Here is a 14,278-nt window from a genome sequence, read left to right as displayed (position 1 = left end):
AGACTCTCCTTTCTTGTGTATTTTTAACTTTTTTTTTTTTTCTCACCTCACATTTTTTTTTCTCTTCATTTTCAAATTCTCTGACTCTTTTCAACTCTTCTTTTGTTTTTTCTCTCTCCACATTTTCCTCCCTTTGTCTGCATCTCTCTCTCTTCTTCAGTAATGTAGGTATCCGTGGCCTTATCTGTTCCTTCCTTCACGCCTCCTGGTGAAGCATCGCCATCTATTGCACGGACGGGGAAAGAAAATGGGTGTCAGAGAAACATTAATTGGGAGACTCTACTAAACAGGTCCACATTTGCTTCAGAGCTACATAACCTTCGTGTGTGTGTGTGTGTGTGTGTGTGTGTGTGTGTGTGTGTGTGTGTGTGTGTGTGTGTGTGTGTGTGATTGAAATTCTGTGAAGCTGAGTCGTGTAGTTATTTATTTATTATTTATTGGTGTTTTCTTTTTATTATTTTTAGTTAATGAAGGGTAGAAAGTTATCGTTAGTATATATGCACGTTTGTATTTGTTTGTATTTCTCCTTGGGATGTTAAGAATTGCACTTTTTCTTTACATATATAGTAATTTCCATATTTTTATCATTTTTTTTATGGTCTTTGTTTTCCTTTTGTTTCTTATTGTCATTTTCCCGTTTTTTTTTTTCTCACATTAATCTGGTGGTTTGAAAGTGATAACTGATGACAACTTTTACATTTTATCCTTTATATACATTTTTTTCTTGTTTCTGACTCATTCTCTTGTTTATTCTATGTTGTTTTTCCTCTCTCTCTCTCTCTCTCTCTCTCTCTCTCTCTCTCTCTGTCACTCCTCTCCTTCCTCCTCCTCTTTCCTCCCTCGAATTCCTCTCCCCTTCGTTAAATCTAGTAGCTGTAGGAGGGAGGGGAGGAGAGGGGAAAGGGTGAGTGGGGTGGAGGGGAGATGAAGGGGTAGACAAATGGTCGTAAACTGAAGGGCGTGACGGTGAGAATAAGTCGCCCCTTCACCTCTTTACCTTCCTCCCTTCTGTCTTTCTTCCTTACTCTTCCTCTTTCTTCTTTCCTTCTTTCCTTCCTTTCCTATACACTCCTTATCTTTGATTTTATTTTTTTTTCTCTCACTGTGTTCATCTCCTTTACTTCTCGCCTTTGTTTCTCTCTCTTTCTCTTTCTCTCCTTTGTCCTTTAATTCGCCTCTCACCCCTTTGCTCCTTCATTTTCATCTTTTTTTTTCTTCTTCAGTTTCCTTGACAATCTCCTTTCCTCTTCTTTGCCTTTCTTCTTTGCCCCTCCCATTGACTTTTGCCCCTTCGCCCTCCTCTTTACCTTCTCTTTCGCTCCTCCTCTTCCTTCTCTCTTGCTCCTCCTCTTAAACCCTTTTTTCTTACCTTCTCTCACCCCTTCCCTCAGTTCCTTTCTTCCTCTTCTCCTTTATTCTTAAACTTCCTTCTTCCAGTCTGGTCCTTTCGCCTTCTCCCGCCGCCCTTCCCGGTTTCCGAGTTTTTGCTTGCAGGCGCTCCAGTGACGGTGATTGCCCAAGCCTTTCCCAACGGCCGCGGCGGAGAGGCCGTGGCGGGCGTCCAGACCTGTGTAAGTGGAGTACGGAGCGGCGAGTGAAGGCGAGGAGTTAGAGCTGACTAAGCAGGTAGATGACGCAATGATGAGCTGGCTTTCTCTCGGCTCTGCTTTTCTCCTCGTTGCTTGTTGCGACTCTTCTCTTTCTTGGCCTCCAGGTCTGCCTCCCAGCCGCCCTCCGAGAGGCCGCGCCACTCATGCTAATGCCACCGCCGTGAAGTATTGGAAATATAGCGCCAGTTTCACAGTTTCACAACAGCAGCCTCCAGCCGTTACCGCACACCAGTCCACCCGCCCTCCCGCCTACCAGCCCACCCGTGCAGGCCGCAACGCCGCGACCACTCATCCTGCTGTCACATTTGACATGTTTCCAGCATCACTCTTCTCCCGCAGATCTTCATCTCATCGCTCCTGGCGGCCGTTACGGCAGACGTTTCCTACGACAGCGGGCCCTCCTTCTCTCATGACAAAGGAGACTCTGGTGGAGGCTTCCTGTCTGAAGGAGAAAATGGGAGAGGAGGAAAAGGAGGAGGAGGAGGAGGATATACTAACAAAGGAATATCTTGTGGCACTGGCCGAGTGCCTCACGTTGACGGCACCTGCGTCACGCTTCAAGTGATCACTAACCTGTATGTGTACCGCCCCCCTGACGTAGAAACCATAGTGGCGCCACGCCCTTCAGTGCCTCCTCCCCGAGTGGAGCACAACATTGTGTTCATCCACACTCCTGAGAGCCTCGTCAACCAGCAGCCCGTCGTGGTGCCTCCCCCACAGCAGAAGAACGTGGTGTACGTGCTTAGCAAGCGGACTCAGCAGGACCAGCAGGTGATCCACGTGCCGGCACCCGAGCAGGAGGCACCAGAGATCTTCTTCGTTAACTACGCCGAGGGAGAGAACCCTTCCCTGCCCACCGGCGGCGACCTGCAGTCCGCCCTCAGCAAGGCCTCGCAGGGCAGCGTCGAGGTGGTCCCTGGTAGCGTTGCCCTTGATGGCGAGTATACAATTCCGCCCAGGCTCTACCGAAACCGCTGACAGCCCACGGCAGTGCTGTCGCCAACCTCGGCAAGCGTCCAAAACGCACCGCTGTGTTCGGTCACACAAGCTTCTTGTGCCATGTACTTCTCCAATAAATACTTTTTATCTGCTACCTGAATCTGTACACTGTACCTGTTGACCCCGTCCCACATCCCTCACACGCACACACACACACACACACACACACACACACACACACACACACACACACACACACACACACACACACACACACACACACACACACACACACACACACACACACACACACACACACACACACACACACACACACACACACACACACACACACACACACACACACACACACACACACACACACACACACACACACACACACACACACACACACACACACACACATACACACACACACTCACAGAGAGAGAGAGAGAGAGAGAGAGAGAGAGAGAGAGAGAGAGAGGCGCAAGTACCGCAGAGGGTTGGTGTGTGCCAGTCGTGGCTCGTCGCTCCCTCCTCCTGCCGGTGGAAAAATAACAACACCGGTGCTAAGTCATGCACCTCTATCGTCCCGGAATACAAATTGTCCACCACTTTGTACTTTCCATCTTACCTTTACCTCCACTTGGCGCTTTTACCTTCCGCCACAGCGACCCCAGCCCCCAGCACACCTGCAGCGTGCCAACCACAACATGTCTGCCGCCCCACCTGTCCACCACCACTGCACACACACACACACACACACACACACACACACACACACGGTAGGTCAGTGGTTAGAGCGCTGGCTTCACAAGCCAGAGGACCGGGGTTCGATTCCCCGGCCGGGTGGAGATATTTGGGTGTGTCTCCTTTCACGTGTAGCCCCTGTTTACCTAGCAGTGAGTAGGTACGGGATGTAAATCGAGGAGTTGTGACCTTGTTGTCCCGGTGTGTGGTGTGTGCCTGGTCTCAGGCCTATCCGAAGATCGGAAATAATGAGCTCTGAGCTCGTTCCGTAGGGTAACGTCTGGCTGTCTCGTCAGAGACTGCAGCAGATCAAACAGTGAAACACACACACACACACACCTGTCTCTTACATCTGACCTCCTCACATTCAGTCTACACCTGTACACGTTATACCTGCCTTACATTGACCTGCTCTCCTCCATCCCCCCTACCAGCAACCAGTTTACATCTTCACATCGACCTTGCCTCACAGTGTTGCCAGCCATGATCTACTAAGGGTTAAACTTTTAGGTGGAAATAATTCTTAAAACAAGAAAGAATTATAATTTTTTTAGTAATCGTGTCATCAAAACCTGTCATGCCTGTTCCTGTGCTCCCTTACCAGAAATATCAGCAAGACGTAATATCCTCGCGTTGGGGCAAATCGAGGGAAATTGCAGGGAAATAAATTATACAACACACGCTTTGCAATTCTTCATAATAGACACGTTGGTTGTGCAAACGAGTGTCAGTTCATGATTACTTTTCTTTATTATCATCGTCTTCAAGTTTCTCTTCTTTATCTCTGTCTCGCTGTGGTGGTTTCTGTAAGGGATGCACGCAGGAATACAAGGGAACGCAGAGGAAGAACAAACGATTATAGACCTGTTGACCAGAACGAGGCTACCTGTGATAAAGTACGCTGTCTGAAGTAAGCGAGGCGGGATAGTGGATAGCACAGATGAAGGTTCCTCCCCATCAATCAAAATTTAGAAACCTACACTTAAATACTCCTCCAGTTAATAAATCTACCATCTTTTGTTCTTTTTTTTTTTCTGATGATAGAAAATTTTGTCTTACCTTTTCTTCATATGCATAAGTTAGAGTCAATGTGGTCAAGGAAATTAAAATGCAACAAGAAAAAAGGAAAGTTTAACTCTGCTCCACGGAAAAGCAAGGGTGTTTTAAATGACTCTTCTCTGTACTCACCTTTGCTAATATTGAAGCTACAGAGAGTGAATCCAGTTTACCTGACTTGCCGGAGCGTGCACCTTAAGCCCCACAGGTAAATATTACACAAAGAACATGAATATTCCTTAAGATTTCCCTCACTTAACCTACCCTATGATAATTTAGGTCAGGGTAGATTAGGTCTCGTTAGGGAAGGTTAGATCCGCCTTGGACAATAAACATCTATTGAGTAGGACAAAAATATGTGGTAAAATTTAATATAATGGACTTTTAAGGTATAGTGTTAGATTCCTTTGAGACTATCTTGAGCTTCCATGTATCCAAAATGAAGAGAAAAGAATCAAATAGTAATAGGTCTCATCATGTCAATAAACTAAAAAAAAAAAAAAAAAAAAAAAATATGAGCGTAAGTAAACATAGATATATAAATAGATTGATAGATTGTTAGACGAATACATACATGGATGAGTTGATACATACATACATACAGAAATCATACATACATACATACATACATATATGCATACATACGTACACATACACTGATGGATAAACAGACCGATAGACATAGTACAAATAAGTCGAGAGAGAGAGAGAGAGAGAGAGAGAGAGAGAGAGAGAGAGAGAGAGAGAGAGAGAGAGAGAGAGAGAGAGAGAGAGAGAGAATTTTTTACATTACAGGGCACTGGCCAAGGGCAAACACAGTGTTGGAAAAAAAAATCCCGCTGGTTGCCAGGCCCTGTTAAAGAAAAGTAGAAAGAGAAAAACAGAAAAATCTAAAAGGAGGGTCCAGTTAACGTAAGAGGTGTCTTGACACTCCTCTTTTGAAAGAGTTTAAGTCATAGGCAGGTGGAAATACAGACACAGGTAGAGAGTTCCAGAGTTTACCAGTGTAGGGAATGAAGGAGTGAAGATACTGGTTAACTCTTGCATTAGGAAGATGGACAGAATAGGGATGAGAAGAAGTAGAGAGTCTTGTGCAGCGAGGCCGCAGGAGGGGGGAAGGCATGCAGTTAGCAAGTTCAGAAGAGCGAATGAATGAATAAACTATTAATGTATTCGTAATCTCGTACTCTCTTTTGTCTTTCACTCCTTTCGCGTGTTCATCTCTCTCTCTCTCTCTCTCTCTCTCTCTCTCTCTCTCTCTCTCTCTCTCTCTCTGCAGTGTATTTTCCATCTTGGCGGTATACACACTAACGTTTCCTTTTTTTTTTTTCGTATTTTCTTCAAGTGTGGCATTACAGGAGTTTTTCTTTTATTATTGTGATTTTTCTTTCATCCTTTCCTCTCGTCATGTCACTTTCACTCACCTTCTTGTCCTGCTTTTTTTTTTCTTCGTCTTTTCTTCTTCTTCTTCTTCTTCTTCTTCTTCTTCTTCTTCTTCTTCTTCTTCTTCTTCTTCTTTATCTTTTGATGATTTTTTATTTATTTATTCTAATTTTGCACCTTTTTTCCTCCTTCCTTTTCTTGTCTCTTATTTTTTTTTTCTCAAGTTTTGTTCATTTAGTTATTGTGAAGATTGCCTTTTCTTGTTCTCTTCTCATTCCACTGTTCTTGTTATTATTATTGTTACTGTTGCTTTTTTTTCTTTCTTCTCTTCCTTTAATTCCTTCTCCTCTTCTTCCTCCTCTTTCTCGTCACGTATCAGTTTTTCTTTCGTCTTGTGATTCGCTGCTAACTTTCATTTCCTCTATAATTGTTTGTTAATACAGCTTTGGTAATTGCACCCCGCGTGGCAGTTCCGACGAGGCTGATTGAGGCCACTTGACGGATTAGCGGAGGTGGTGGTGGTGGTGGTGGTGGTGGTGGTGATGGTGACGGTGGTGGTGGTAGTGGTGGAGAATGACAGTGGTTATGGTGGTGATGGTAACGGAGGGTGACGTACTTCCTGCGGGTGAAAGGGCCTCTCTTCTTCTTTCTCCTCCTCCTCCTCCTCCTCCTCCTCCTCCTCCTCCTCCTCCTCCTCCTCTTTTCCTCTCTATATTCATCTTATTATATCAAACTCATCCATCAAAACATCTTACCAAACGAAAGCCGTGATGAGCTCTCTCTCTCTCTCTCTCTCTCTCTCTCTCTCTCTCTCTCTCTCTCTCTCTCTCTCTCTCTCTCTCTCTCTCTCTCTCTCTCTCCCTCTGCTTCCTTCTCATTTTTCTTACTCATATAACTTTTTTCATGTAATTTTTTTTGTTGGAGATGGTAAAAAGGAATGTTTTTGAGAGAGAGAGAGAGAGAGAGAGAGAGAGAGAGAGAGAGAGAGAGAGAGAGAAGGTATAGATGGCTGAGGGGCATCTACCATAGGGTCTTATCTCAATGAAGAGAGCCTGTGGACCATTTTCTATAAAGGCCACTAAATTTCACCAATCACGGCGCGTGTTTGCCTTGCGAGGCCGTGGTGGTGGGAGAGGCACTTGTTTACCTCGACGGAATCCCGCGTGTGGGAAGGGGAGGGCGGGTGGCGGGCAGAAGACGCCAAGGAAAAGCAATGTTTGCCGGGGAGTGAGAGGCTGGTGTATATAAGGGTGCGCGGCCCAGCCACCAGCACACTCTTCTTCACCATGAAGCTTCTGGTGAGTCCCATCCTTGCTCCGTCCTGTCACCACCTTTCCCTTATCTCCATCTCACATCTTTTCTCCTCCCTCACCTGGCGCCTGGTTCCTCGAGCCAGAAGGACGAGCTCGTGATGGCTCCCTCGGGATCTGTCGATGCTTGTTTCCTTCAGGCCCTCGACAGCAAGGGCCAAAGAATGTGGTGTGTGTTGGTGGCCTACATATTTGCTGACTGGATACCTGACCGCTGCTGCTGCATCTGTGATCGTTAAATACTTGTTTCCACAGGTCTTGTTCTCTGCTACCGTGGCAGTAGCCGTGGCTGATGTGGGCTACGGTAGTGGCGCACCCTCCGGTGGCAGCTTCACCCATGGTGGTGGAGGATTTGGAGGAGGAGGAGGAGGAGGCTTTGGTGGTGGCTTTGGCGGTGGCTTTGGCGGTGGCTTCGGCGGTGGTAGCGGTGGTGGAGGAGGATCTTGTGGCGCTGGCCAAGTGCGTCACGTTGACGGCAGCTGCGTCACGCCCCAGGTCACCCGCAACCTGTACGTCTACCGCGCCCCTGACGTGGCACCCATTGTGGGACCGCGCCCTAATGTTCCAGCACCCCGCTTGGAACACAACATTGTGTTCATCCACACTCCTGAGAGCCTCACCAACCAGCAGCCCGTCGTGGTGCCTCCCCCGCAGCAGAAGAACGTGGTGTACCTGCTGAGCAAGCGGCCTCAGCAGGACCACCAGGTGATCCACGTGCCGGCACCCGAGCAGGAGGCGCCAGAGATCTTCTTTGTCAACTACGCCGATGGAGAGAACCCGTCCCTACCCACCGGCGGCGACCTGCAGTCGGCCCTCAGCAAGGCCTCGCAGGGCAGCGCTGGAGGTGTCATCGGCGGCGGCAGCGGCGGCGGCAGCGGCGGCGGCATTGGTGGTGGTTTCGGTAGTGGCGGCGGCAGCGGCATCGGCGGTGAATACACCCCCCCATCCCCTCCCTCGGGCACCTACTCCACTCCCTAAGCGGCACACACTCACACACAGTATATTTATGTCCTCCTTCCTGGACGCACTATTTATGTGGAACACCTGCTATAAGCTACACTACAGATTAGAGCTTCAAATGTAATAGTATTGGTTGTCTCTTGTTACAAAAAGCATAAATTATAAGAACAATTAGATATTTTGTTTTCCTGCTACCCTACCCATCCACCCATCCACCCATCCACCCACCAGCGTGAGTGGATGATTGTGGGTGAAGAGACACTTGACACAGAGCGGAGTTGAGTCATACCTGAGGGCGCATCTTGGCTTGACACATGACCAGGTAGCGGCGTCTCTTTACCTAAGAAATATTTTAGAGGAGAAAATTGCTTCATGTTTATGGATGAGCGAACACCAACTCGTGCATCTTACTGCTTTCCTTTTCTCTCCCATTCCTCTCTTCTTGTTTTCATTTCTTCTCTCTCTCTCTCTCTCTCTCTCTCTCTCTCTCTCTCTCTCTCTCTCTCTCTCTCTCTCTCTCTCTCTCTCTCTCTCTCTCTCTCTACTTTCACTCACATTTATCTATTTCCTTCCATCTCTTTTCTCCATACGTTGCATTCTCCAGTGCCTCTCTGTCTCTCCATTTTCTCTCTCCACTTCACCTCCTTCCTTCCATTCTTCTCACCTCTGTGGAAATTCATCATAGGAAAGAATTTTGCTGCCTCATTCACTGCCTATACTCTCTGGTTCCCTTCTTTTCTCCCTCCTCACCTCCATCTCCTCCATCTCCTCCTCCTTTTACTTTCCCTGTCTTGAGCAAACACCGCTTCTTCCAGGGGATCACGAGAAGATGATCACACAGACGCACAAATAAAAATAGATGTATATGTAATGCTGCCAAATAAACACTGAAGTTTGTGTTCTTGTATCGCATCTTACCTTGAATGGGAAAGGAAATAAAAGTGATGTTAGCAAAGAAGAAGAAGAAGAAGGAGGAGATATATAGATATATAAATATATAAATAGATAGATAGATAAATAGATAGATAAATAGAGAGACAGAGATAGATAGATAGATAGATAGATAGATAGATAGATAGATAGATAGAGAGAGAGAGAGAGAGAGAGAGAGAGAGAGAGAGAGAGAGAGAGAGAGAGAGAGAGAGAGAGATGCTGTGAATAGGAAAAGGAAAATGAAAGTGTTATAAATGGAGAAGTAAGAGAGAGAGAGAGAGAGAGAGAGAGAGAGAGAGAGAGAGAGAGAGAGAGAGAGAGACGTGCTATCATATATTTTTTTAAGAACGTGAGGTCATAACTACTGAATTGCACAGAATAACAAAGAGTAAAACCACCAAAACCACCATCACTACCACTACCATCATCATCACTACTACCACCATCAGCACCACCACCATCAGCATCACCACCATCAACATTAGCAGCCCTTAATCGTCCAGTCTAAGATAGTGTCTTTCCTAACTTTCCTTTCTCTCAGGCCCGACTTGACCAGTTTGTCAATAGAACACAAGGGAAGAACAAACGAGGATCTATTTTTGCATGTATATATATTTTTTTTCTAGATTTCAAGCCTTTCCTTTACATTCTATTCTTTTTTTATTTTCCTCTTTATTTTCTACGTGTCCTGTACGGAGTTAATACTTTAAAAGGAGAGTTTAAAGGCCTTTCATTCTTCTTCACTTTCTCATGACGTCGCCTCGTGTTCCGGTGCTGCGTTCGAATTGATCTGACCGCCTTTCCTGATCGCCACTCGTGCTATTAAATGGATATGAGTCTCCGTAACAATTGTCGGATTACAGAAACTATTATATCATCGCCATCGCAAAGTGCAAAATCCGAAGATAATTGAGCTCAATGGTTTAAAGGATCAATCAACGAGAATTATCAATTTAGGTCGTTGTGGTTCAAATTCCCACCGCAAACTTACACTCACCTTCAAAAATGCAGTGTTCAGTTTGGAAATCAGAATTATAGGCTCTGGTATTCAAGTCTCCACTTTCAACACTCGCTTAGTCACACAGAAAGTCGCGTCTCGTGTGAATAACTCCGTTTCTCTCCCTATAAACATGTTGGTCTACTCGGAATCGCCTCTCCTCACAACCAGGAACATCGCTGGGTCTATCCGCGTGCTGCCACCACTTGTGAGAGGTCCCACTTGAACTGATGTACAAACATGGTGGCGCAACGTGACGACATTTCTATGGTGGCGTCGTGTGAAAGCATCTCAAGTGGTCCAAGGGGTCTAAAGGGTCTAAAGGGTCATCTGGCTGCTACTCGTCCCTTACCTGCCAACAGTTGCAAACTCTTACACCGCTCCCTCTCACTACCTTAGACGATGTTGCTCTCATGAATATCTCTTACCATTACACTGGTTTTTTTTTTATCACTCCTTTCACTTAATTCAAACACCCATTAGCATCTTTTACCATTACGCTCTTTATTCCATTTATGGCAGACATTCTATATTTTTCTAAGCATTACAATGTTTTGCCATTCATTCATTCTAGCCTCTCTCTCCCTCAGGATGTAAGGGAGACCCAGGTCGGAGTTCTCATGACCTCCACCTGACATGATTGCAACAAGACTAAACATTTACCAACATCTCATAAAAGCATTGTTAAGTGAGGAGCTGCTCTGAAGAATACATAAACTCGAGTCTCCTTTAGAAAATCCATCACTAAGAAAACAGTGGAACACACAGAAAGACCTTATAAGGCAACGTGAAGCATTTGAAGAAGAGCTTAGTTATGTTGACCGATGGATCCAACACTCAAAAGGCTATTGACTACATATATGGTAATACCTGATAAGCTTAAGGTGTGTACGTCGTTCAAGAGAGAGAGAGAGAGACCGCACCGTTGTTCCCTTTACCGCCTTACCTGAGTCGGGCCGCTCAGGTGTGTAAAGAAGGCAGCATCTTACGTATAATTTTCGTCACCACTCGCTTCTCTACGGGCCCTTTCCATTTCGCAAAGCTCTATATAAGGTACAGGTTCGGCAAGAAAATGGTACGCGCATCTTTTTACGCTTGCGAACCGAACGACTTAGGTGTGTACATGTGCGTGTGTATGTGTGTGTGTGTGTGGAAAGTACGAGTAATGCCCAGTCTTTCTTCACGAGGGAAAGGTAGAGCACACCTGGTAAGACTTAAGAAGGAGGGAAAGGCATCGTGACAGCTTCTCTTCGTAAATACCAAAACAAAGGTCTGGCCAGGCCTGACGAAAGCTAAGTACACCTGTGTCTCCGTATGTGGCTTAATTAAAGGTGTGCACGGGAAGATGTCTTTATATAGTTTATCTGTATTACCTGCGTTGAGAGAGAGAGAGAGAGAGAGAGAGAGAGAGAGAGAGAGAGAGGGAGAGGGTAATCAATCACTCAATAACAAGTCAGGTTGTCAATAGATAAAGTCGGAAAAAAATCAGTATAGAAAGAGAGAAGATAAAAGAGAAGGAAATGTACATAGCAAAGAAGAAAAGAAAAAAAGAAAGAATAAAGTAAGGAAGAAAAGAGAAAATGTGTAACCGAAAACGAAAACAAAGTAAACAGGAAAAGTAAACAAAAAAAGAGTGAACGACGGAGAGGAAAAGTAAAAAAAGAACAGATGCAGTCTCCTCTTTCGTCGTAGGATTTGCAAAGGATAAAGTTCCTAGAGAGAAGCAAGACAAAAGCCCTACATCCTGCAGGAGAAGGTCAGAGAGAGAGAGAGAGAGAGAGAGAGAGAGAGAGAGAGAGAGAGAGAGAGAGAGAGAGAGAGAGAGAGAGAGAGAGAGAGAGAGAGAGAGAGAGAGAGAGAGAGAGAGAGAGAGAGAGAGAGAGAGAGAGAGAGAGAAGGAGAGTGACACTTTGATGGGGGACAATTCACCGTTTGTTTGTGGAGGAGAGGGAGCAAAGACGAGGCAGGGGAGCATGACGGCAGAACACAGTGAAAGGAGACGACTCGGGGATCAGTACTGTGTGTGTTGTGGGCTGACGTCTCCACATCCCCCGCCACGCCCTTGAGAAATGCCACTAATACGTCTCTGAAAAAATCGTCGCCGCTCTTCTTAAGTAAATATTACCTTGTCACTAAGCACTAGTGAATGTGTAAACAGATGAGAAGAGGTGCTGTGTGTGTGTGTGTGTGTGTGTGTGTGTGTGTGTGTGTGTGTGTGTGTGTGTGTGTGTGTGTGTAGAATATAGAAGGAAAGCAAAGGCATAAGTTTACATCGCCAGTAGAAGAGAGAAACGCCTCCTCCGGCAGCATGACGTCAGCTGGGTAGGCGGAGAGGAGACACAAGGGGAAGGCCTGAGCTATATAATAGCGTCGGTGATGGTGGACTGACATCGCACTTCACCATGAAGCTCCTGGTGAGTGCTTGCCCACCGCGGTGCTTGCTGCCGATTACAATGCGTGGGCACGTGGTCTGCCTCACTGATTTACTGATGAAGTGACCACCTGCTTGTTGTGACGCAAAGCTTTGAGTAACCAAACCACCTTCCCACAGATTATCTTGGCCTCAGTGATCGGGGCGGTCGTCTGCGAGACCCAGCAGGGCTACGGCAGCGGGGCGCCCTCTGGTGGCAGCTTCTCCCACGGCGGAGGAGGTTTTGGCGGCGGCGGAGGAGGAGGAGGATACGGCAGTGGAGGAGGAGGTGGAGGAGGCTTTGGTGGTGGCTTTGGAGGAGGTTTTGGAGGAGGCTTCTCTTCTGGAGGAGGAGGAGGAGGCTATGGCGGTGGTAATGGAGGAGGATCTTGTGGCGCCGGCCAAGTGCGTCACGTTGACGGCAGCTGCGTCACGCCCCAGGTCACTCGCAACCTTTATGTGTACCGTGCCCCTGCCGTGGCTCCCATCACGGGACCACGCCCACAAGTGCCCGCACCACGCTTGGAGCACAACATTGTGTTCATCCACACTCCCGAGGATCTTGGTGGCCAGGAGCCCGTCGTGGTGCCGCCCCCGCAACAGAAGAACGTGGTGTACCTGCTGAGCAAGCGGCCTGAGCAGGACCAGCAGGTGATCCATGTGCCGGCGCCCGAGCAGGAGGCGCCAGAGATCTTCTTCGTCAACTACGCCGATGGAGAGAACCCGTCCCTGCCCACCGGCGGCGATCTGCAGTCCGCCCTCAGCAAGGCTTTGCAGGGCAGCGCTGGAGGTGTCATCGGCGGCGGCGGCGGCGGTGGCATCGGCGGTGGCATTGGTGGCGGCATCGGAGGTGGCATCGGTGGCGGCATCGGAGGTGGCATCGGTGGCGGCATCGGTGGCGGCATCGGTGGTGGTTACGGCAGCGGCGGTGGCAGCGGCAGTGGCTTCGGAGGTGGTAGCAGTGGCAGCGGCGAATACAGCGCCCCGGCACCTTCTCCCTCCACTGCTTACTCCCAGCCATAAGCTGCCGCTGCAGTCAGCCTGGCGGCGTCGCTTGAGGCGGCACTCTTCTTCATCTGTCTTTCGCGGTTCCTAACTTATTGGTTCTTGTTTTGTGTCGTGTTGGTTGAGGCTGCGGCCTGACGCGATGACAGAGAAATAAATGTGACAAACGTATATTATGAACTTGTTGCTCCTTTCCTGAGAGAGAGAGAGAGAGAGAGAGAGAGAGAGAGAGAGAGAGAGAGAGAGAGAGAGAGAGAGAGAGAATCTTATATATACATACAATAATTTGGAAACCTAAGCGAATCCCTGGATGAATTCATTTGAACGAAACTTTTCAGATACCGAAATAAGACACAATAGTGACGAGCGGCAGGAAATATCATAAAGCAAAGAGCTTGTGTAAAAAAAAAAAAAAAAATATATATATATATATATATATATATATATATATATATATATATATATATATATATATATATATATATATATATTAGTTTTTCTTTCCTTTCTTTTTCATCCAAAACAAAAATCTTTGGCTTCAGAAAACTACAGCAAGAAACACACCTTACTAATCAGACGCCGCATGGCTGGCAGTAGTGAGAAACTCAAAGACAGGAAGTGCAAGAGAGAGAGAGAGAGAGAGAGAGAGAGAGAGAGAGAGAGAGAGAGAGAGAAATTTGATGGGTGTTGAGCGTTTTTCGTTTGCTTTTTGAGTATATGAACATAATGTCAGTGGTGAGTGTGTGTGTGTGTGTGTGTGTGTGTGTGTGTGTGTGTGTGTGTGTGTGTGTGTGTGTGTGTGTTACTCACTGACTCGCTAGTCATCTTTCAAAGATTAACTTGTAATTCGTCTCTATTTCTAAAAGGGCTTTCACTGTGTCCATCTCGAGTTGTATATTTATGGCAAGTTATTTTCATTCCT

The 14,278-nt window shown here is 46.8% G+C and overlaps 2 protein-coding genes across 2 annotated transcripts in view; both read left to right on the top strand.

Annotated features, from left to right (window-relative positions):
• Positions 1-8,187, top strand: part of LOC123519247 — a 9,819-nt gene extending 1,632 nt beyond the window's left edge. Inside the window, exons 2-4 of the mRNA XM_045280376.1 lie at positions 1,950-2,585; positions 6,827-7,039; positions 7,307-8,187. Coding sequence (XP_045136311.1) covers positions 1,950-2,585; positions 6,827-7,039; positions 7,307-8,029 — 1,572 coding nt within the window. The 3' untranslated portion in view covers positions 8,030-8,187. The remainder of the gene's footprint in view (positions 1-1,949; positions 2,586-6,826; positions 7,040-7,306) is intronic.
• Positions 8,188-12,198: 4,011 nt separating this feature from the next.
• Positions 12,199-13,529, top strand: LOC123519603 (glycine-rich cell wall structural protein-like). The gene is made up of 3 exons (XM_045281021.1): positions 12,199-12,355; positions 12,493-12,640; positions 12,701-13,529. The coding sequence occupies exons 1-3, from the start codon at positions 12,344-12,346 to the stop codon at positions 13,372-13,374; spliced, it is 834 nt and encodes a 277-aa protein (XP_045136956.1). The 5' UTR covers positions 12,199-12,343; the 3' UTR covers positions 13,375-13,529.
• Positions 13,530-14,278: the final 749 nt, after the last annotated feature.

The sequence above is a fragment of the Portunus trituberculatus genome, chromosome 45, assembly GCF_017591435.1.
Source record: "Portunus trituberculatus isolate SZX2019 chromosome 45, ASM1759143v1, whole genome shotgun sequence".
Classification (NCBI taxonomy): Eukaryota; Metazoa; Arthropoda; class Malacostraca; order Decapoda; family Portunidae; genus Portunus; species Portunus trituberculatus.
This window is presented reverse-complemented; position numbering and strand designations above follow the sequence as displayed.

What these genes read in the sequence shown, in the direction of transcription:
- LOC123519603 (XM_045281021.1), top strand. An exon ending in ATACGGCAGTGGAGGAGGAG is followed by an intron (nt 12,641 to 12,700) that starts GTGGAGGAGGCT and finishes TCTCTTCTGGAG; the next exon opens with GAGGAGGAGGAGGCTATGGC.